Source organism: Eretmochelys imbricata, chromosome 10 (assembly GCF_965152235.1).
Source record: "Eretmochelys imbricata isolate rEreImb1 chromosome 10, rEreImb1.hap1, whole genome shotgun sequence".
Taxonomy (NCBI): Eukaryota; Metazoa; Chordata; order Testudines; family Cheloniidae; genus Eretmochelys; species Eretmochelys imbricata.
In genome coordinates, this window is record NC_135581.1 from 8,201,130 (window position 1) to 8,225,897 (window position 24,768).

General features: G+C 50.0%; 1 protein-coding gene across 1 annotated transcript in view; it reads right to left on the bottom strand.

Moving 5' to 3' along the window:
- MPRIP (myosin phosphatase Rho interacting protein) overlaps positions 1-24,429 on the bottom strand; it is a 163,459-nt gene extending 139,030 nt beyond the window's left edge. The window contains exons 1-3 of the mRNA XM_077828413.1: positions 24,310-24,429; positions 2,456-2,533; positions 34-99 (exon numbers count right to left, since the gene is read on the bottom strand). Of these exons, the coding sequence (XP_077684539.1) occupies positions 34-99; positions 2,456-2,533; positions 24,310-24,429 (264 nt within the window). The remainder of the gene's footprint in view (positions 1-33; positions 100-2,455; positions 2,534-24,309) is intronic.
- Positions 24,430-24,768: the final 339 nt, after the last annotated feature.

A 24,768-nucleotide genomic window follows, 5' to 3' on the forward strand; every position in this document is an offset into this window, starting at 1 on the left:
AGGGGACGCCCACCTCCAGGAGGTGCCACTTACCATCTCGTCCAGGGCATAGCGCAGGAGACCATGTTCGTAGAGGATGAAGAACCGGCGCTGCCATTTCTGGAAGAGAAGACACCAAGGCTGGTAAACAGAGCTCCTTTCCCTCTCACGCTGGCCAGAACACTGCTATGGATCGAGTCAGCTTCCTTTCCTAGGTCTGGCCATTGGGAGAAAGGAGCTGGATCCTTCCACAAAAGGAGAGCTCTGCCACATCACACAACCCAGAGTCCTCTTCATCCTCAGGATGCTCTGCTGCCAGCCGTATACGAATCAGCAGCAGAAGGGACCCAGCGTGGTGGGGGGTGGGCTGCAGAACCGCAATCGGCATGGGGTTCCCAGGGAGCGGAAGGTGACTCCTAGGGAAGGGGGACACTGCCAGAGCATGCATGTACTCTGGCCAAGCACTAGGGCGACTAGCGCCGCCCTGGTTTTCAAAGGCGATCTAGCTGGCCATCTGGAGCCCGGTTCCCCTGAAACCAACCCTGCTCGCACAGCAGCCTGCCGAGGAACAGCCTGGCCATGTTATAACCGACACACTCTCAGGCATGCATCAGGCCATGGGAGCGGTTTGCCCTGCAAACACCGCCCAGCACACCTTGGCATGCATTACCTTTCGGCGTTGTCAAGGATGGCACAGTATCATTAATGGGGGGGGACGGGTGGATAGCAGCAGCTCTAGAAAGCACGTTCCCCGTCGGGTGACCCTGCCAGGGCTCCGCGGGAGGCCCTCGCTCACACCAGTCTGAGTTTTCTAAAGCTGATTTACTGTCTGACTTCCTTACATGGGCATCCAAAGAAGTGCTGCGTTATTTGCAGCCAGATCCTGAGTTATGTCAGCTGCATCTCCGATAACACAGGAAGTGGCTCAGAAGGATTTGCTCCAAGGCGAGGTGGCAAAGATTAGAGGAGCACATGCTGGTGCCAGGCAGACGTACAGAGAAAGGGAAGAGCGGAGGCTGGAACACCCCGTCGCTGGGCCGAGAAGCAAGAGACTGGTGCAAACCTCGGCCCCTTAGACTGGAAACGTGATTCTCTCCCCTAGCAAAGCTCCTCTTTCCCCCAGAAACCCACCACCAGCCTCCACTCTGTCTAGGGTGCATTATCCCAGCCTACCTGACTGACAGCCCCCTCTTCCCCCTCCCCTGCATTTATTCAAGCATGTCCTATGCCTGCAGCATTAGGGGAAATCCAGCGTGCCTAGGGCCCAGAGAAGTTCCACGGAAACTGGAAGATTCCCCCACCCCACCCTTATTCTCAGCATGCAGATCTCAGGCAGCCTCACCCCACCCTCCCAGGTGAATTATAGTCTCACACCTCCTGTGCTCCAGCAGGGATGTCTCAGCCCCAGATCCCCAGCCTTCACACAGCTGGGAGCTGGAGAATCTCACTTGGACTGTCTCTCGCTAACACGAAGATGGTTCTTTCTTACAGTCATGTGGGGTGCCTAGCCAACTACAATTGGCCTGCCCCAAGATTGCCACCCTCCTGAATGGCATCACTAGAATGCTCCGAGTCTCCAGGCTGGTGAGGCAGACATGGGCATGAGCCACCTACTCCATCAAACACCTGCCAAGACCCCACATGTTTGCGGGCAGCCTAGGTGGTCTCATGTCTGTGTGTTGCCATTTGCCACCACATCAATGCCATTTGTCTGTAGTATCAGTGCCAGATACTTGCTTGGCCCTGCGCTGCCCTGTATGATTTACAATGCTGACTAAGGGACACATGATCATTCAAGCTGGGTCCCCACCAACGCTCCAAACTCCCTCTAAACTGCGGGGGGAGGTTTCATACTTGGGATCCAGATTCTGTGGCTTGAGCCCAACTCAGTAATAATTTATCATTATGGCTCACATTACAAACATAGCCTTGGACACCGTCCCACTCACAGCACTTCCCTTCCCGGGCACGAGACCCTAGCATCATACTGGCAACTACAGCAACCGCCTACCTAGAGAAGCGATCTCAGGACCGTACCTAGAGCTCTCAGTACAACTCTGCAGCTGGAAAGAAGGAAGGAAAGTCAGCACACATTCTGCTGGCCGCCAGCAGGACAGCTTTTACCTTTCCGATTCTAGCACGTGGGAAGGTCTCTTAACCCATTCGCTGCTGGATCTCTCCCACCGACAGAAGACTATTCCATTACTATCTACACCACGCACAGGGGGCATTGCCCTTTGGCCTGATTTCCTTGGGACGCCAAGCGTCAGCCAACACATCTCCTAGCAAACCGGGGCACATGCAGTGGGACTGGATTACTGCTGAATATGTGGGAGAGAGGAGTTTGGAATAACGAAGGAGCAACAAACCTCCCGGAACACCTCCCTGTGCTTCCCATGTGTCCTCCTCCACCCCATCCCATGCTTCATCTGCCACAACAGCTAGAGTAGAAGGAGAAAGATTCTGCTTTCCTTACCCGGGAACGGTGCACAGGGTTGTCAAAGTCCGTCCCTTCTGGTGCCAGCAGCAGCCAACCGCCGTAGATGGGCTTTGCCTACGAGGGAGCAGAAGAGAACCAGTCAGCTGGAGTCCTTTTTTTTTCATAGATTCAGAGATATTCAGGTCAGGAGGGACCATTATGATCATCTAGTCCGACCTCCTGCACAACACAGGCCACAGAATCTCACCCACCCACTCCTGCGAAAAACCTCACACTTATGTCTGAGCTATTGAAGTCCTCAAATTGTGGTTTAAAGACTTCAAGGAGCAGAGAATCCTCCAGCAAGTGACCCGTGCCCCATGCTACAGAGGAAGGCGAAAAACCACCTTAAGGAGACAGACCCACTCCCTCCAATATGGTGAGTCCATGGTAAAGAGAGAATTCTGGATGGGACCCAGCTTGCCCTCAGGACGTCCGGAACACTGGACACATCCGTTAAAGTTTTCACGCCCTCAACCCTGCTTGTCTGGAGACCCAGGGCAGAAGCAGCTTTGCGATTCACACTCCTTGGCCCTGAGTAGGCTAATCTATATAAAGACCCTCTCCTGACGTAGTTCTTATGCAAGACACTCATCAAGGAAGCCCGTCCGGAATCAGATAAAACCAAGCTCTACTGAACAGTTCGCTCTTATTCACAAAAGAGAATATTCGGCGTTAGCAGCTTTACCGGTGTGGCCAGGTCCTATGCAGAACAGCATTCCCTAAACTCGCTCTTCTCCACTGTCAGTTCCAACATCCAGCAACCTGGCACAGAAGAGGGCCGCTCCTAGTCATTTCACACCAGGAAGCGGCTCATTTAGCCAATAACAGCAAGAGGAGGGGAAAGAATAACTGGAAAAACTACAAAAAGAAAAAGGAGTTCTTGTGGCACCTTAGAGACTGACAAATTTATTTGAGCATAAGCTTTCGTGAGCTACAGCTCACTTCATCGAATGCTCCAATGAAGTGAGCTGTAGCTCACGAAAGCTTATGCTCAAATAAATTTGTCAGTCTCTAAGGTGCCACAAGAACTCCTGTTCTTTTTGCGGATACAGACTAACACGGCTGCTACTCTGAAACCTGGAAAAACTATCTACACCATCACAGAAATCAGCAAAAGAAAATCTCAGCTCCCCTCCCAGAATTTTCTTCTTTAATGGAGGAACTACACGCTGCCAAAGGGAAGTCCTTGTTCCACTGCCTTTAGGACCATAGGACTGGAAAGGACCTCCTGGGTCAGAGTCCAGGCCTCTGATATCACAGGCAACCCCAGCATATAAGGCCAGTCACCCCACTAGCAAATGGCCAGAAAGGTCAGGCTGCAAAACACATTCTCCCCCCCCCACCACCCGTCCATCATCCTTCCCCTACTTTCCCTCCTACCAGCTGAATATGCTACTCCCAGACCGTGAGTGACTTACTGGACACTAAGATGGTGGACATCAGAACCATGGTGAGCAACGGGCCAGGGCATTGTCACTACACAGCAAACATGGTCTTGTCTACACAAACATTTACTTCACGGCAAGGTGGGGTGTATATCTACCTCGCACTAGCGTGCCGCCGCGTATTAACTGTCCACGGGGACCCTGCTGATATGCACTAACAGTTCCTGACCTTCAGAGGGGAGCTTAGGCCAAAAAAAGCTAAGAGGCAGTTCAAACCCTTTTCAAGTGACATCAACGTGAAATCTAGACTAAACTGTTTCAGGCCCAACACTCCCATAGGCCACCTGTGAGTTTTTGTGGTTTTGCAACACTTAAATAGATATATATTCCCCTCTGGAAAAATCCACACAAACGACAGGAAAAATTGCCAAAGGCATGAAGTCCGCAAAGTTAGCAAACGGGAAACAAAATGAAGACGCCTCTTAATTGCTTATGAGCTGAAAAAAAGATAATCGCTTCTCCAATCTCCTTCAGTGGCATGTTAAACATCAGGCGTTGCTTGTAACAGGGAAAACAAGATCTCACAACTGTCTGAAAATAAGGTGACAATCCCTTTAAGAGGTTGTTTTGTGTTTTTTTTAGTAAAACAAAATACAATTTTTTTTAATTTAACAAAGTGCACAGTTTGGTTTCAGGGCTGAATTTAAAACATTCCTCTGCAGCATCCCGCTGCCTTCCCGAGCTCTCCTGCTGAGGGGCAGCCTCAAATTAAACATCTGGGACACAGCTCCTGAATTTCCTCCCCACTTTCCTACAGTCACAGCTGAGGATTCTACCTGTGACTCCAGCTTACCAGGACCACCCCCCTTAGAGAGGCAGTGCTCAGCAGTGGTCGGGAAAAGGACCATTGTTTTCTTCCGCATTTGTTCGTACACCACCTAGCACAATGGGGCACTCATGCCATGCCAAGACGACACCCTCCCTGCAGGACAAGAGCTTTCCTAAATCATTTCTCCTCTGTGCATCACTTTCCCTATTCATGAAGCGGGGCATGTACCCAGCTCTGGAAAGCACTTTGAAAATCTCGACCGAAGTGCTAGAAATTCTCCCCCCACAGCCAAGCTGTGACCAAATCCCGGTGCTCCTTCCCTTAAAACCATCCCTCCCCTCAGCAGAAGCCTGGGCCATACCTGGATTCCTGAACCCCCTTCCTGCAGCCCCTTCAAAGCTCTGGCACCAAAACCACCTCTCCTTCCAATCATGTCTCCTGGCTTCTTAGGTCCTGTCACTGCAGCGTCCGCTCTCCTTCCACAGCAGGTACTAAACGTGCCCCCTCACTTGCAGAACTCTGCACAGCCACACCCCCAGCCTACACTTCTTTCCCAATCTCCTCCCACGCCCTTGACTCTCGTAACTCCCCTTCTTGCCACTCCTTACACGGTCTGCCAGGCACCCTCCCCCAGAGATATCTCCTGACGATCCACCTGTTCTAATTCTAGGCCACAACCAGCCTATGAACGCATGTCCCCCCCATCCCCCATTCCGCTCCCCTCTCCCACATGCAAGCTCTTTGGGACAGAGATTCTGATTTGTTCTACACTTGTTGCCTCCGGCCCAGCATGGTGACCACCCAGGGCATGTTACCAACAGGGAAAAGTCTCTGCAACCCAAACACTGCCTGCAGATTGGGCTGCTAGAGCACAAGGGTGCAAAACCAAGCAGCCCACTTTCCTTTCTGAAAGTCTCCCAGTTTGGACAGAAAGAATAAAGTGGCAGAACGGAAGCTAGAGTTTTAATTTCCATCCTCCACCCATCTGAAGTGTTCATTAGTAGCAGAGAGGAAGGATTATCCAGTGGTCAGGCACTGGCGTGGATCCTGAGAGACCCAAGTTTGAGTCCTTGCTCTGCCACAGATTTCCTGTGTGATTTGGAGCAAGTCACTTATTCTGTGCATCAGCTGCCCACCTGCGAAACGGATATCAACACGGCCCTGACTCACAGCGGGGTTGGGCAGGTAAATACATGGAAGATTGTGAGGTACTCAGACACTGCAGTGAAGCACCCAAGATAGATGGATAGTAATGACAAGGCAGGAATTTTTTCCTTTTATCACAGTAGAATGCGGATATTTGGCAAGAATTGTACCCCACGTCAAACAACTCTCCTCGCCCAGAAGAACAGCTGTAGTATCAGTCCATTCAGCCGCATTAGGAGGTGTGACACCGGTCCTTTTCATATCTTCTCCATACAGAGAGCAGTAACTGCTGAGCTAGGTGTACCATGATTTTGTAAGTGCCTCCATTCTGTAGCCCTGCAAGTCTCTCCCTGGTTCTTCCATAAAAAAAACTACTTGAAAAAGGGTGATTTTTTTTTTTTTTTTTTAACCCAACCACCTGTCATTCCTATCTCGCCTATAACATGATCCAATCACCGGAAGTTAAAGCTGGACAAATTCAAGCTGGAAATAAGGTATGCATTTTTTAACGGTGAGGGTAGTTAACCATCGGAACAACTTACCAAGGGTCGTGGTGGATTCTCCATCACCGTCCATTGTTAAATCCAGATGGGATGTTTTTCTAAAAGCTCTGCTCTAGGAATTATATTGGGGACGGTCTCTGGCCGGTGTTGTACAGGAGGGGAGACTAGATGATCACAATGGTCCCTTCCGGCCTGAGAATCTCTCTGCCTGAGATTTGACAGAGATATTGGCGCAGGCAGAAGTACCTGATTGCACAGCAGTCACCTAGATCTGCTTCTTCACTTCAACCAACACAGCAGGGAAGAGAACAACAAAGGCTGGCAGGCGAATGGCTTCCTGAGCAAAACCACCACACGCGGTCCCAGTCCATTTCTCCCCCTTGCCAGGCATTCCCCAGGGATGTCCTGATGTTGAGTTCAGGGCATCACATCTGCTTATGTGGCAGCTGGACTGCATTAGATCTAACCACAGAACCAGTTAGGAAGAACCGGGATTGGGAGCAGGTAGGTGAAGAGCTGTCCGCCAAATACAAATGCCTTTGGATAGCAGCAGAAGGAAGACTGAAAGCAATCAGCCAGGCAAATTAGCAACAGCACACTTGGAAAAAAGGACACTTGGATCTGCACTATGGAATGGGGAATCTTAGCTCTAGGGAGATCCAAGCCTGGCTGCTCAGAAAACGCTACAGTAGTGTTCATCTCCCAGACACTAACAGAGACACTGACAATGGCGCTTCACCTTGCACCCTACCAGGGCACTTCCATACACAGAGGGACGTTTCACAGTGCCCAGCAGCGCTGCATGCTAATTATGCTTTGCAGTCCAATACGTGGCTTTCACTGGCAGAAATTAAGTAAATTTGCAATAGGGCTGTCTATTAATCGCAGTTAACTCATGCGGTTAACTCAAAAAAATTAATCGTGCTGTTAAAACAGCCAACTACTAATTGAAATCTATTAAATATTTTTGGATTTTTTTCTACATTTTCAAATATATCGATTTCAGTTACAACACAGAATACAAAGTGTACAGTGCTCACTTTTTATTATTTTGATTACAAGTATTTGCACTGTAAAAATCATAAAAGAAACAGAATGTTTCAATTCACCTCATACAAGTACTGTAGTGCAATCTCTAACGTGAAAGTGCAATTTACAAATGTAGAATTTTTTTTTGGTTAAGTAACTGCACTCAGAAACAAAACAAGTAAAACTTTAGAGCCTACAAGTCCACTCAGTCCTACTTCTTGTTCAGCCAATCACTAAAACAAAACAAGTTTGTTTACATTTATGGGAGACAATGCTCCCGACTTCTTATTTACAATGTCACCTGAAAATGAGGACAGGTGTTCGCATGGCACTTTTGTAGCTGGTATTGCAAAATATTTACATGCCAGATATGCTAAACATTCATATGACCCTTCATGCTTCGACCACCATTCCAGAGGACATGCTTCCATGCTGATGACGCTCATTAAAAGAATAATGCGTTAATTAAATTTATGACTGAACTCTTTGGGGGGAGAATTGCATGTCTCCTGCTCTGTTTTACCTGCATTCTGCCATATATTTCATGTTATAGCAGTCTCAGATGTTGACCCAGCACATGTTGTTCATTTTAAGAACACTTTCACTGCAGATTTGACAAAACACATAGAAGGTACCAATGTGAGATTTCTAAAGATAGCTACAGCACTTGACCCAAGGTTTAAGAATCTGAAGTGCCTTCCAAAATCTGAGGGATGAGGTATAGAGCTTGCTTTCAGAAGTCTTAAAAGAGCAACATGCCGATGTGGAAACTACAGAACCTGAACCACCAAAAAAAGAAAATTAACCATCTGTTGGTGGCATCTGAGCCAGATGATGAAAATGAACATGCATTGGTCTGCACTGCTTTGGATCGTTATCGAGTAGAACCCCGCATTAGCATGGACACACGTCCTTTGGAATGGTGGTTGAAGCATGAAGGGACATATGAGTCTTTAGCGCATCTGGTAAGTAAATATCTTGCGACGCTGGCTACAACAGTGGCATGTGAACGCCTGTTCCCACTTTCAGGGGACATTGTAAGGTGGAAGGCAGCAGTTGCTTAGTAGATCACAACTACCCCTGGGGGAATTCTGCGCCACTGCGCAATTTTGCAAAAATTAATGTTTTTGTGCAGAATTTCCTTTCCCCCACAGAAATGGGATGCAGTGCTGCTGGCCGCCACTATGGGGACATTGCCAGGGGAAGGGGGAGAAAGCTAGAGGGTTCCTGGCAGTTGCAGTTCCCCATACGACCCGAGAGAAGGAGAGGGTGGCGCGCAGGAAACTCTGTGCAAGCCTGGTACAGAGCATCTGTCTGTTTCTCCCTATGGATCCCCGGGCTCTGAGGGGGTAGAGGGTGGGTGTCTGGGCTGAGGTCTGCGGGGGGGAGCGGAGAGGGGATGCAGGTATCTGGGCAAGGGGTCCCCCGAGCTGGGTAGGGTTGCCAGGCATCCGGTTTTCAAGCGGAACGCCTGGCTGAAAAGGGACCCTGGCAGCTCCGGTCAGCACCACTGACTGGGCTGCTAAGAGTCCAGGCGGCAGTGCAGCAGGGCTAAGGCAGGCTCCCTGCCTACCCTGGCTCCGCGTGGCTCCCGGAAGCGGCAGGCACGACTGGCTCCTAGGTGCAGGGGTGGCCACAGGAACTCTACGTGCTGCCCCTGCCCCGAGCGTTAGCACCGCAGCCAATGGGAGCTGCTGGAGCAGTGTCTGCAGGCACAGGCAGCGCACCGAGCCCCAGGCCCCTCCGCCTAGGAGCCGGACATGCCAGCAGCTTCCGGGAGCCACATGGAGCGAGGGTAGGCCGGGAGCCTGCCTTTGCCCTGCATTAAGCGCCGCCCAGCTGGAGCCCGCACCCCAAACACCCTCCTGCACCCCAACCCTCTGCCTCAGATCAGAACCCCCTCCTGCATCCTAACTCCCACCCAGAGCCTACACCCCTCACCCCTGCCTCAGCCTCAGCCCTGAGCCCCGTTCTGCATCCAAACTCCCTCCCAAAGCCCACACCCCAACCCAAGCCCCCTCCCAGACCCAAATTCCCTCCTGGAGCCCACACCGCCTCCTGCACCCCAACCCCCAGCCTAGAACCTGCTCCTGCATCCTGAACCCCTGATTTCTGGCCCCACCCAGGAGCCCGCACCCACTCCTGAACCCCAACTCCCTGCCCCAGCCCAGTGAGAGTGAGTGAAAATGGGGGAGAGCGAGCAAGGGGTAGAGTGAGTGGGAGCAGGGCCTCGGAAAAAGGGCCAGGGGTGGGGCAAGGGTATTCAGTTTTGTGCAATTAGAAAGTTGGCAACCCTACAGCTGGAGGCAGGGCAGGTATATGGGCAAGGGGGGCCTCCATGGCTGGGCCCTAGGGGAAAGGGGGTGTGAGTGTCTGGCCCCCCCAGCTGGGCTCTGTGGAGGAAGGAGGCAGAGAAGCAGAAACTGGGTTGTCACCCAGAAACCAGGTTTCTTTAACACACTACTCCTGGGGGAATTTTTGTGTGTGTCTATATTGTTATAGACATACTTGCTGACAGGTATTTTGAAATAAACTACCAAAATAATTGAAACTGGCATGATTATGTCTTGTTATTTTGACAAATAAAATTTGCAGAATTTTAAAATATTGTGTGCAGAATTTTTAATTTTTTTGCCACCGAATTCCCCCAGGAGTAATCACAACACAACAGTTTAGGACAGGAAGTGAAGAATACCACATTTAACTGCAAGTGCAGGGAGAAATTTTAATTAGCTAACATAGAACACCCTATAAAACAAATAAACTGCTTCCCCCATATAAGGGCCCTCATGTTCCAACTGGAAGATGTTTCAAAAGCCCTTCACCCTTGGCCGTAAAGAAAGGTTTCAAGGGGCCACAGCCAACCTCCCCATTCATAACTGCCACCCCGAAAGCTGAAAACCCAGCCTCTAATACACACCTCTCCCATTTCATGGCAGAATCTCTCAGAGGGCCCACACAGGGGCTTGTGCTGGTTTAACCTATGGTGTGATTTTAAATGGGTTTAGTTAAATTGGCACAAGATGCTGTGTGGAAGCCAAGATCTGTATGTGGCTTTAAGATTAAACTCGATAAGTTTATGGAGGAGATGGTACGATGGGATAACATGGTTTTGGTAATTAAATATTCATGGTAAATAGGCCCAATGGCCTGTGATAGGATATTAGATGGGGTGGGATCCGAGTTACCCAGGAAAGAATTTTCTGTAGTATCTGGCTGATGAATCTTGCCCATATGCTCAGGGCCATATGCTCAGGGTTTAGATGATCGCCATATTTGGGGTTGGGAAGGAATTTTCCTCCAGGGCAGATTGGAAGAGGCCCTGGAGGTTTTTCACCTTCCTCTGTAGCATGGGGCACGGGTCACTTGCTGGAGGATTCTCTGCTCCTTGAAGTCTTCAAACTACGATTTGAGGACTTCAATAGCGCAGATATAGGTGCGAGGTTTTTTGCAGGAGTGGTGGGTGAAATTCTGTGGCCTGCATTGTGCAGGAGGTCAGACTAGATGATCATAATGGTCCCTTCTGACCTTAATATCTATGAATCTATGAATCTGTTTAAACCACGCTTATGTTGATTTAGCTTAAATCAGTTAAGACTTGTCTACACAGTAAGTGGAAGCAAAATGACTGCATCAGCTATAATTCATGCCTGTGAAATCCGTGAGTTGGAACACTGGTTTTGTTTTTTGAGTGCCCTATTTCAATATAAATTTTAAATCAATTCCTTACTAGCTAAACTGAATCAAAGGCATTCAAACCCTGAAATCGGTGTCCCTACCCAGACTTAAACCAAACTGAGGAGCAGGAATTACAAGAACTCTGGGTGACTGCAAGCCCTTAGGTCTATTTTAAGCCAAACCAAGCCACTCTTAAAAGCAAATAAATGGCCACACAGGGATCTGTATCAGTTTAACTAGGCTGGCGCAAGTGTGTGTGTAGACAAGGCCTCAGAGTTAAAACCAGCTCTGACCTTTTAATCCCCTCACCGCAACACGCTTTAAAATAAATGACACCTGACTCTCCCATACAAGAGGAGGGTTTCTGGAGGGGATAGAAAAAACACATTGGAAGGAAGCACAGACTTACGCATGTAGTTTGTTTTCTCTGAACACAGTTCGCACTTGGGAATTCACAAGAACCCCACAAGTGCCAAACGGCAGCTTGACAATACTCTTGTTCTGTAATGGGATTTATACAACCCCTTGTGTAAAAGGCCACTCGACAGCAACACTGAGGTTCCCAGAATAGGTTTGTTTGGCCAAGCAGAGGCTAGCTGATCTTAGGTGAACTATTTTTGGTGGTCCCCTGGCACACGGGCCAATCTGGTCACTTTGCAGCTTTCACTGTAGGTGGGACTATAAATAGTATTTAGCAGTCTTCTAGCACCTTTCACCCAAGAATCTCAAAGCACTTTACAAACATATGGTTTGTTTAACAACACTCAGGTCAGGGAGGTACAGATACACAAGCAGTCATCTCTGGGATGGGAGAGCACCCGCTATAGGGCAGGAAATGAAGGACACTATATCTAACGGAAACTGTGCAATGAACTAAGTCGGAAAAATGTTATTACCCCCATTACTTTTCAACTGGTTCCAACACTCCCCATTCTTCCAAAAAATGGTTACAAGCAAAATGGGGCTTTGGTTTTATATCCATTTGAAAGGTGTCTCCAGCAGCCCAGCACCCTCAAAACAACATGCTGGGACACTGGTGCAAACTGACTCAGAAGGAAGATCATCATCACTTCCTGCAACCCCTTGGTATTCCCCAGAGGTCTCCCATCCAGACGCTGACTCAGCCTGGCCCGGCTTAGCTTCAGTGACCGGACAAGAGCCTCAATAAGATGTGATGCAGGACATGCTCCTTTCATGCAACTGGATTAAAATATGAATTCAAACTAAACCATCTGCTAATAGCAACAGTTGGGCCAGAACGCAACAAGCCAGGGAGGCAAAACCCTGGCCAAAACGAGAGCTAGGCCTGAGCCCCATTGTTTAGCTCGGGAGCTGAACTTTCCAAACGTTCAGCGTTGAAAATTCGGGCCAATCCCGATGGACAAAACACAGGGAACACAGCACTCTGCCATGGGCTCAACGGTTAGACAGGGGCACCCCACTCAGCCAATCTGGGTTCACCCCAGATTTAGTCAAAGAACTTATTTCACAGAAAGATGCTCATTGCTCCCCGCCCCTACCCCAAGATAGCCCTTAATAAGCAAGCCTCAACTGGGGCCGTTCTTGCAGTGCTTCCCGGTCGGATACCTGCACCATGATTTCAGAGATTTTAAAAGGTCAGAAGGAACCATCGTGATCATCTAGTTTGACCTGCACAAGACAGGGAGAATCCCTGTGTTCACTCCTGCTTCAGGTCAATAGCTGTGCTTCAACGAGAGCATTTATTCCCCCACGCTGGGGTTTGCAGGTCGCTTCCTCTTCCCCTGTAATTCAGCGTCAGAGAGCAGAGCTCACAAGCTGAGCCGGTTAGTCCTACTCCTGGGTTTTCTTTTCTTGGCTGTTCAAATCTGGGTTGCATCAGAGGAACACGCTGCCTCCAGCCCAGCCAACTGGGCCAGTTAGCAAGGGGCGGGGGGGGGGAGGAGGAGGAGGAGGAGGAAATGGCCCCAGCGAGGTTTACACAAGGCTGTCAAGCTGCCACGCTGACGCTACGCAGGAATCACTGGCTCCCAGGACAGAATCCAGCCAGCCCCCACTAGCTCCTAAGAATAGAGGCCTGGGGCTTCCATGCAGCTGGGATGGAGGGGTGGGGAGTGGAGCTGGCACTGCAGGGGGACTCCTCACCCACCACACAGGCAGTCTTTGAGGGGCGGAGGCTACCAGATACTGGCTTTGAAGAGGTGCTGCTGTGGGTACTGTGCTGGCCACAGGCACTGGATGGACAGCGTTGCTGTACCAGCCTCACTCCAGCACAAGCATCAGCCCCGATACGGACCAGCCTCCTGCTGGTCCGAGAGGGGAACTTGGTGTCCATGGCCGTGCTTGGCCTCTCTGCTCAGATTGCTAAGGGTGTCAGGGGTGTTCGGGCTGCAGCCGCCAGTCTGTTAGGAAATGGACCGAGACCCACCCACTCATTACACGCAGGGCTACCCACAGCGGGAAGGCGTTTTGTAACTCCCAGGAACAACAGACCTGCGGTGGATCCGAACCGGTGACTTCAAGGTGAAAGGTTGCCAAGAGCCCACCAGATCTCCACTTCTCCCCAGAGTGAGGGGGGAAGGAGGGTGCACACGGGCCAACCTGATCACCCTCACTCCAGGGATGACTGGAGCCATCTAACAGCATGTTAATAGAAGAGCCAATTAAGAGCAAACAGAACTTGTAAGCTGGGGTAAGAAGAGTCGCCATCAGGACATACGAGCTGAACAGCCTGGTTTTGGACCACCAGCACCCGCCACTGGGGCATCCACTTTGTCCACCCACCACGACTAGGAAGCGCCGCAAAAGTACAAGTCTAACCGCCCCAGGGAAATGTACCACACTGAGGTGACTTTCATTGGCACCAGCTGAACACTTACTGCGTGCCTGGCTACAGTGAATTTGGGCTCTGTGAGGTGCAGATCGTAGAGGCGGAGTTATATGACCGAAGCATTCCCATCCTGGTGCTGTGGGGAGGAACACCCTCCTAGGGCCGTATCCCCCGGGAGTAGGTCTGACAACAGGGCGTATCTACACGGCCTCTCCCAGGTCTGGAACTTTGACCAAGCCTTATTTCCAAGCCAGGTTTGCCACCTACCCAAACAGACCTGTCAGAAAACCCCATCGACTGTGACACCAAAGGGATTGGGGAGATTAAACGTTTGCAAAAACAAGGATGAAGAACTCCCCGTGAGCTGCATTTCTGACCCATCACGGCGCGCTCGGGGGGGAAAGTTCAAATTAGTCACGGAGAAAGATTCCTGGCTCCATGTGCGCGCTGGGGTGGGGTCATCTGTTTAGGCTGCCGGCAGACGTAATCAGCCTGTCTCGGGCTGAGGCAGGAGTTTTTCACTTTAAGTTGATCTTGGCAATTGAAGGAAAAGAGAGAGAAAAAAAAAAAAACAGGAAAGAAGCACAGGGAAGGCTCAGTCTCTGCCTCTCAGGTCTGAGCATGCACAGGGGGGTCCTACAGGCAGGCGGACTCCTTGTCACGGAAGCTAAAGGTAACTCACCAGGGTGCAGAATAGACCCAATGTACAGAGCAGGATCATCAAGGCCCAGGGGCCTTTAAGACAGACAATAAAATGATAGTGGAACCTAGCACTCTTCACTCGCGTCTCCAGCACTTCCTCATGGATTGGTGAGAACGCCATTTTAGCTGGAGAAATGGAGGCAGACAGAGCCAAAGCAGTTACCCACAGTCACCTGGTTAGGCCATGGCAGAGCCAGGAATGGCATCAGGTTGTCAGGATCCAAGCCACCATCCACACTGTACTCTTTGGGCAGTTTTTGGTTCCAGGTGCCCCAAGCCACTACAAGAGAGGCAGATCTGAAACTGCCCCACCTCCCGGGCGGTTTGGGCACAGGCTCTAGTGAAAGCCACACGGAATTCTGTGATTATGACCCCAAAACAAGGCAGATCTGAGCCCACATTTTCAGCTCTTGGATGCACACGAGCCCAAAAGAACCTGGGTGCGATGCTGGCCGGTCAGGATTGGGGCAGCCCTCACTCCAAGGGACAATGGAGCAGAGACAGGCTGTATTTCACTCCCAGGCCTTCTGCGCAGAGGGTTCTCTGCAAACTCTTCGCAAGAACACACCAATTGTTACTTAATGTTCTTCATGTCACGCATCCTCCTATCAGAAAGGAGGGCCCTGAATCAGCCACTCGGACATCTCCGCTGGCTTAGAGCCCATCTCTCTTGAAGGTCCTGCAGAATCCAGTAAGAGAGCATGACGCATGTCCCGGGTAGGAGGCAAATTCTCCACCTCCTGCCTCTGGGATTCTAGCTGGTATTGGACATTGTGCACCAGAGGTTCCATCCCCAGCCCAAGCCATTTCAGCGCCTTGTGTCTCAATAGCCCTCGCCATCAAATGCAGGTTAACTATACTGATCCCCTTTATCTGGTACTTGGCCCTTCCCATCCTTGGCTTGCCACACATTATTGCTGCACGTTCTGGGGCTACACACCCCCCTATGTGCACATGCACCAAATGCTACTGTAAGTCACCCTCCCAAGGGGCCTGTAGATGGGGGAACACGACGGTACGGGAAACCACCCGGGGATCCTTTGAAGCCGCGGGTCACCTCCTAGAGGTGGGCTCCTTAGGGCTGGTTTCAGTACACAGGCTCCCCATTCAGACCGACTCATGCACTCCACCCTCCCACACAGCACGTGTACTGCAGGGCAGGACGGGACCAGGGCTTCCATCCTGCTGCTCAGACACCAGTGGGCAAATCTTCCCACAGAGCGAGAGGGGTGAACCCAGGCATCAGCAGGGTCTTTTAGGGATGAGAGAAGGCTCTCCAGGCTGGCCTCAGCTCCGGGATGTTCATTATTGGGAGCTACCATGCCGCCTGCCACCTCCCCTCACTGGGGGCCAGGGGAGAGATTGGACAGGTTCCTCCTCCCCATACAGCACCCACCCCAAGCTTCCCCAGCTCTTTCGGGCCCTGCCAGTCTGAATGGGTCAAGGTCCCTCAGGAGTGAGCAGGGTCCTGTAGGCTAATCCCTCCACCCCAGCAGTTTCGGCACCAGACACCTGCTCTCTGTTTGATGTGCTCCTGCCTGTCCTTGAGCCAGGGAGCCTCAGAGTCACTCAGTGACATGGCTTGAGCCAACAGGGCAGCAGGTACCCAGCCCTCTTGGGAGCATGGACTGGAACAGACGTGCTCTGGGCTGCCCTCTGGACGCCAGCTCAAAGGGCTGCAATAGCTTCTTACCCCGCCCCGCGCCCTGCACCTTTCTGTGGGAGCCAGGCTATTAGATTCTACCCTGCAACCGCTCGCAGCACAAGCTCCAGGTCCCAAAGGCCGGGCTCTCCCCCTCCCAGGGGATGGAAGCCTTGACTCCACCTCTAGCCTGGGAGTAGCCAAGAAACCTCACAGAAGATGGAGCCCAGGGCGACCCTTGGGGGGACAGGGATTTGGAATTATTTCCCTCTGGAAATGCAGACAGCAGGATCAGGAGAGTTTGGGGCAGAGAAAGGCCTGTATTTCCACATTCAGGACTCATCCCGGAGAAGGTTCTAGGCAAACCCACCCCTACAACTTACTCCTTTTGCCTGGCAGCAGCTGCCTTTGTTGGGGCTAACTGGACACCCAAATGCCAGGGCAGAGAGGGATGGTGGGAAGTGCAGAGCCAAGTCTGAAGGGTGCCATCAGATTCCCCAACATGCAGCTGCTCTGCCTAGGAAGCGCTAATATGGAGCATCACTAGCAATCCGAGCAGAAAGAGATCCTTATACATCACCCAACACAGGCCTTGGAAATGTCGCTGGGAGAGCCACTGGCTGCTGCCGATAATGGACACACTGAATAAAAGCTGAAGCCATAAGCCACCCCACACAGAGTCCTAATGCTTTGGGGGTCTAATAGGATCCAGTCAGACTTAGTTTCCACCCCAAATATGCATTGTCCTGACATCCAGCAGCATTTTGGGTGCTTAGTGCTATCAATGCCATGAACTTGGCCTGCCTGGCATCAGTGCAGCCTCCCTCAAGCCAGGAACAGCCCAAAGCAAAGTTATGTGCTGACCCCCTCCTAGCGTCAATAAGCTCGTATCTTCCCCCACTTGAAGTAACTCGGGCGGCTGCTCGCCTCTTGCCCACACCCCAGCTTTGCTTTCCTGCGGAGACCAGGATTCACAAGCAGCCTACACTGCAAGTTTGGTGAATCTCAACTTAGCAACAAATGCGGCCCCACAGCACAAAAAGCCATCACCACAGGAGAGACCAAGAGCAGACCAACCAGGTAGCTCTGACCAGGCGTGTGGGGCTCCTAGGACAGGAACGGCAGGTAGCTCCGTGGGTGCAGGTCAGGATTGAGAGCCAGGGGCAGAGGTGACATGACATGAAGTTCTCATAGCACCTTTCTGCTGTGGGTATCGGTGGCACTGACCCACTGCTGCCATGACCCCTGAACAAAAGGGCTTCCTCTCCAAAACTGGTTTCTTTCTGTGCAGTCACCCAGGGAGACAGGAGCGGTTCATAGCTCCCAGGAGGAAGAAGGGGCTAGATTAAATCTGTCCTCGGCCCAAAGCTGCCCTGACACAGCCCAACACTCCACCCCTGGGCACCTGCCCCTGATTCCCACCTGTACTCACCTTTGTGAGCCTTTCGGAGTGCCACGGTTGGGAATTAACCACTCCCTCTCCATCCCTTCCAGCAGCAATGAGAGCTGAAACAGCCCCTCGATGCTTCCATCTAAAGGCCTGTTTTACCTGGTTGACAACAGCAACAGAGGAGAGGGCACCAGTGGCCTTTAACAGCCCCTTCTACTCACCTCCCTCAGCCTGTCATTCCAGAGGAAATGGGCAGAAAAGGTTTGTTAGATCATCTAGTCCACACCAAGTCCAGGCTTTGCCCTATAGTGCACTGCAGGGCTCTGGCCACTCTTGTTCCAAATGTCCCAAGAGATGGAGCGTCCACAAACTTCCCTGAGCATCCAACAGATCTCACCAGGGCCCTGCTGAGAGAGGAGGATCACCTCTCTGGAGGTCAGACAACAGCTATGGTGCAATGACAGACATGCACATGTCCAATGAAGGCAGCTAACCAGTTCATGAATGCAAGGAGGCGGATTTTCCAAAAGCAGGGGTTTGTACAAAGAAACCATTCAGCTACTTTGCACACACTCATCTGGCAACTGTACATGCAAATGGATGGTTGTGCATCTAAGCAGTCTCACAGGACAAACAAAACACACGGACCTTTCTGTTGCAGCTAAGGGGGTGAAACACTGCAGGATGCAGGGGAAGCGTGCAGGGCTGCAGCCCACACTACGTTTGGTCATGGGGTGAGAAGAGAATTTCACTCTCCAGAGAACTCAAGCGGGACAAGAAAGTAGGACATACTTCAGGCAGAAGAACAACTGAAGAATGAATCCTGACCTTGTCCCTGGACCCAACAGCAGGGGAAATGCAGACTGCAACCAACAAAGCATTTTATTCCTAACTTTGACTCTGCCAGTCATCTGTATTTCCGCAACAGGCCTTCCCCACGCTCCCAACAATGCCCACGGAGCCCTCCATCCTTCTTTGCTAGGCAACTAGCTTATAATCGTGCATGATTTTGTTTGCCATGTTGACGTGGAGCATGCATTTCTGGGACCTTTTGCTTTGTGTCTGTGGGGCAAGGATGGTAGAAGGAAAGTCTTTAAAAAAGTTAAAAGGAAAGAAATTACGTCTTTTTCCCTAAACGCCTCTCCCCCTGCCCCCAACCAAGCAGAAATAGCTCCATTGTACCACTCCCTCTAGCCCCCAAAAGAGAATCCTACAGACCTCAGTTCCTTCCCACTGCAGCAGCTGATGGAGGCGGGTTTGACATTTTCAGAGACTCTTCCCCTGTTTGGTCCTAATAATTAGTCAATTACAGCTGGATTTTTGCAGCATGATGCAGCTAGTCAGGGAGTCAGGAATGTGAGCAAGTGAGCAGGAGCTGTTTTCCAGGGCTACAGCTTTTCAGGAAAGATTAGATCTTCCCAAGAAGAAAAAAAAAAAGGGAAAACAGAGAGGAAACTAGATAATGGCGCACCTATCAGTCAGCCTCACCGCTCCTCTGGGATCCAGCACGTGGAAACGCAGGGTAAAGGAAGAAGGACACAACCCGCTACCTAGCATCCAGTGAGCAAGAAGGCTGCCTTGATCCAGTGCCAGATGGTTAGATCAGTGCAGTATAAACAGCATGGAAGGCTCTCCTTTCTGTTCTCATTACTTTTGTGAACAGTCTCATTTTGCCACTAGTCTGTACCCTGCATGGGAAACCATGGCCAGGACTTGAGAGGATTCCCAACAAACAGCCACTGGTGGCCAGAAGAAAACTACCCAGAGCTGAGCAGCGAAAACAGCTTCTTGCACAAGTGACTGTTAGAGACTGTTAGAGACAAAAAACTTTGGTCTCAGAGGAAGACTGGCCAAGCCAGTCTGGAGCAACAAGACTAGGGTCTCATCCGACTTACAGCCCATGCTGTTATGCATTATTGCAATGCCCAGTGCATGCAGATCTCCAAATTGGGTTTATTCACCCATCCTCCCTGAGATCAAGCACACAGGGCCACTTTCTACCAAACCAGATTACAAGTGTTTTTCCCGTTGAGTGGGGCTCGGCACGTAAATCTCCTAGGAGATCCCTGACAAGTTCCTTAAGCTGCGCTTTCACTAAAGCAAAATTGAGCCCTTTATGGTGTGAAAAAGTCTTCAAATAGGAAGAGATCCCTACACTTGTCAGTCATGCTCAGCCATGGCCTGATTCTGTACTCCTGCTGAAACTACTGGTAACTCCCAGTGACTTCAATGGAAGCAAAGTTAAGCCAAATCCCACCCTAAATTTCCCTTGTATCTCCCCACTCACTGTACGCCCAAAGTCACCAGCACCACCGCAAGGTCTCAGCTTCTCCATTTTCCTGCCCCAACACTGGCTACCCTTATAAACTTGCCAGACCACAACCCCATTTACTGATGTTATTTTTTATTATTAAAGCCAAGAGATAAAGGTACCCACCACTTTGAACATTCTTCTTTGCAAGCGCGAGGGAGGTAAGAAAGTTACCAACAGTCTAAGGAGTCACAGGGTTAACAGATAGAAACAACCTGGGCAAAAGCACAATGAAAGACTGCGCGTGAACAAGATTCGCACTCCTTCCCAACATTCCAGAAATCATCTGAGCGGAGGCAGTTCGTGGAGAGTAAATGGGCAGAGGGGCACACAGATGGCAAACCCACATGTCTACTATCATCCAAAACATTAAGATGAAGGCAATAATGCCCAGAGGAACACAGAGACTCAAATAAAACCAAGTCAGTTTCTAGTTAATTTCATTTTCAGGAGCAGGTTTCCTTCTTCCTAGAGACCAAAGGACATGCACTTAAGATACAGCCCAGTCCTAGACTGCAACAGATCTCTTCGTGCAACTAAGGGCAATGTGAATAAAGCTTCGCAGGATGGGACCAGTAAACGGATCATTTCTTGTGCCATGTTGCAAAATCTGGATTTCTACTAGAGCAGAGGAATGTTTTCTCCTTGCAAAGAGTTGTCAGAATTAATTTTAATTATCATGGGAACATTTATCTTTCCTGGCCTAGAGTTTTAAAAAGCTTGTCTACAAAACCTGATCTGAAGGGTAAATCTGTCCTGACACCGTCCCATTAATATTTTAAGTGATAAGGATGGTTTTAACTTCATGTGGCAGAAAGAATGGCAGTTCTGAAAAGCTGATGTCCTCTATATAAACACAGAACACCAGCAATATCCTGTCCTGAAAAGACCTTTGCACCCAGAGCAAGGGACTTCCCAACCCATTCAACCCTTGGCCTCTCTGCTGCCTAGAATGGGGCACCTACTGCCAACTGCAAAGGAAGTTGGCACAATGGACTATTTAAGTAGCTTTGTGGGCCAGCCCCCTGTGAACTTCTTCCGGTCCTAAAATACCGCAGATGCTCTCTTCTGGATGGACAGCAGTTGCCATGTGACATCTCTGTCAGGGGCAACTACTCACTTGTATCTTTAAATCAAACGGGTCAGATTCTGCTCTCAGTTACACTGATGGAAATATGGAGTAACACCACTGGCCCCGACGGCATCACTCCCGAGTCACACCACCTCACCAGAGAAGACACCAGCACCGTTAGCAGCACATGAGGAGAAGAAGCGGAACTCGGCTTTCCTCCATTCTGAGGCACACCATTAACGGGCAATGACGCAGAAGGAACCATCAATGTCTAGACAGGCTACAGCCCAAACAGTGACCTCAGTAAATCCACCCGCCTCTTGCTTCCCCCCCAACTACACCACATGTGCCAGGGAAAGCGGGAGAACAGCTTGTATCTAAGCCCTTTGACATGACCTGGCGTGGGAGCTTTGACACTTTACAGACTCAAACTACCAGGTTTTATTCGAGGGGGGAGCAGCCAACGAAGTCAGCCTGGCGGCTCACAGGCTTAAAAGTTAGGCACCTGCTTAAGTGCTTTGCTGGACTAGTGTCTAAAAGAGCCCTTGAGATAGGAAAGCCACCTCATCCACAACGACTGCAAACTAACAAGGAGTCCATTGCATACGTCGATACAGATCTAGGAGAGGCTGTGCAGAGATCCTGTGCATTCAATGAGCACGACAAGAAGTGAAGCCACCGTCAATTGTAACAGCTCACTCTCAACTAACACAGAGTCACACAGAAAAACAACTCGTGAACCTGAGAGTAGAACTCCAAGGATTAACGGTTTAGCATTTGCGCCAGGCTTTGAACCTGGAAGTGTTAAGTACGATTATGAGTAAAGGACTCTGAGTGTGTTAGTTTGGATGTTTGTTTGATTAAACTATGATACTGAGAAGTATCAACTCCTGTTGTAGCACTGAGCAGGATATGGGCCACACTGTGCCAAGTGCTAGCCAAATACATAGGAGGAGACAGGCCCCGTCCCAAAGAGCTTACAATCTCAGATGACACATGACATGCAGAGGATGGAGGAGATGGATACAGTCGAGCGCATACAGTTTTATATAAAATCAGAAACGTGAGCATTTCAGTGCCAAGTATCCTCATCTTCCCCTCAAGCCAAGCAGCAAAAGGTCAGATTGGATGACTCAAAAGGACTTTTCTAGCCTGGCTATCTATAGGCCCATTGGTATGATGGCAACAGCTTTGTCCCTGTACAATATGGGGAAAGCATGGGTTCCATTCTGCAGTGTAAATGGGACCTGCCAAGGCAGCAGTACCATAAGCATGATTAAGTCTCATTCCAACCACTGTTTAGGATTCTGGGACAGCCCAAACAACCATCCAACAGGACTGCAAAAAAACCTAACCACAGAGGCCAGATGAAAAAGCTATTCATGTTTACATCTTGGTGTTACCCATACACACGCCCTTAGCTGTTTTTTCAAGAGCAAAGCCTCCCGGTCAGATGAGTTTCTCTTTAACATTAAGAACTAGCCAACATATGGCCAGAATGCATGGACACGGAACTTCCTTACAGCAACCTTCCTTCACTACACCAAGCTGTCTGTGCTAATGTATCCACTGAATGAGATTCTTCAGTTTGGGGGAGTGGAGGTGGGGACATGTAAGATCACAGAAACTGAGGTCATCATTAAGTAAAATACTTTAAAGAAGGGTGTATCTTGTACACACACACACCTTCCCTTATCTTTAAAGTGGAATTATTTCTCCCTTGCTGAGAATGAGATCTCATAGCTATACTTAGTATAAACTAATTTACTCCACAGGGTGACCAGACAGCAAATGCAAAAAATCGGGATGGGGGTGGCGGGGAAATAGGAGCCTATATAAGAAAAAGACCCAAAAATAGAGACTGTCCCTATAAAATCAGGACATCTGGTCACCCTACTCCACAAGGGTGGGGGCAATCATCCCCTCCCCTCCCAAACCCCCTGAAAGTATTTGGGCAATCCATACTGTACCCACTTTTCCAGAAGGAGCCCCCGAATCCCACATCCCACTCCACACACAAAAGTCAGGACACCCACAATAAAGTCAAATCCAGGGCGCAGGCAGGGCCCCTGGACAACCTTCCAATGGACATTGAAATTCCCCCAAGGCAGGGGAGGGAGTGGAGGAGACTGAATAGCAACAAAGCAAAAGAGGGCTTGTGTGAGGCGGGTTAAAGTCAAGCTCTCCACGTAGATAGTAGCCTGGCTGGACAACACACATACACACACACAGTTTTCTCGAAAGTAACAAAGCCATCAGGCATTTCTGAGTCACAAATCCCCATGAATCACATTGCTAAGCTGTGGAAACAGAGAAGAGCTGGGGGGGGGGGCGGCAAACTTTAGGATATTTCCCTTTGCTCAAGCACTGTCTGTCAATTACCCCCCCCCACTATAGACACACACTCGTTTTCCTAGTTACGTTTTTTCCATATTAGCCTTCAGATTTCATTATCTCGGCCAGCAATATGTCTGATCTCATTTCCATAATAGGATTGCAAGCCTAGATGTCAGAACTAGTGCAGTGGGAGGGGAAAATGCTGCTAGATTATCACCGCTCCTATTCCTCCCCACCCCCCAGCCCCGCGAAAACACACACACACACCCCATTCAGGGCGGATCAACGGCGCTGGGTGCATACTTTTAAGACGCGTTTTCCACTAACTCCAAGCGATCGTGCGGGAATATGCAGATGAAAGGCATGCAAGGAAAGACACCTCCTAGAAAACTGAAATGTAAAACTTCCAGAGCAGACAGGCGTGCAGCACGGACCCCGCCCATCAGTTTACAAAGGTTTTACTGAAGGAAAGCAGCTCTCCCAGGCGCCTGGAGTGACTTTGATTTGGTAGAACTTGCCTTTGAAATCTCTGTGTATTACATTTTAAGATTCCTTCCTTTCAGGGAACCCCTCCAGCTATGCAAAGAGAAAGCCATGCCCTACTTTACAAGAAAGGCTTTAAAATCCAAATTATTTTCCCCTGCGATCTTCAATTTTTCCTTTTAAAACTTCAAATCCTTCTCTCCCAACACACACACACACACCCCATCCCAAGTTCTCGCCTTTCAGTATTTCCCACTCGGGTCTAAATAAAACGAGAGCGGTTTAAAGCAATCACAAAACAAATAATCGCGTGTGTGTAACGGGACCTAATGTAGCCATGAAAGTGGGGGAATATTTTTAAAAATCCCATTTCCTCTCATTTAAAGCGGCACCGATTAAGTCCACATGAAAGCCGGACTGGCCCACTTAAGATACATTGTTGACCCAAGTGCAGTTATGAAAACAGTTCACTTGAAAACCCAAGGTGAATTTAGAGGGGGGAGGGGTGGAATAAAACCGGAAGGAGACTCACCTGGTTTAAATCTTCATCATTGAGCAAATGGGATTCCCGAGGTTTAAAGCAATTTTGACATTTGCTTTTATTAAAAATGTTGGCTTGAAATTTCCTGCAGGGGTTCTCTTTAGCAGACATGGTTTTGTGGCCCTGCAACCCCAAGCAGTTGTCCCCACTTTTGTTTAGTAGCGGAACAAAACTAGATCCCAGGCTTCTGGGTCTCTGACGGGCGGGTGGGCGGCGGGGAGGGGCGGTAATTGACAATCCCTCCAAGGCGACTTGTGCGGCGATATTCTCAACCCGCTTCCAGGATCACGAGCCCCCGGAGCGAAGGGTCAGCGTCGCCTGGACCTCAGCTGGTCACATCCCAATGTCCAGAGGCAGGGAGCGGGGGAGGGACGGTGTAGAAGGCGCACACACAAGCCGGGCTGGGGCGCAAAGCAACTGCCCCCCCCTCAAAAAAAAATAATAATAAAA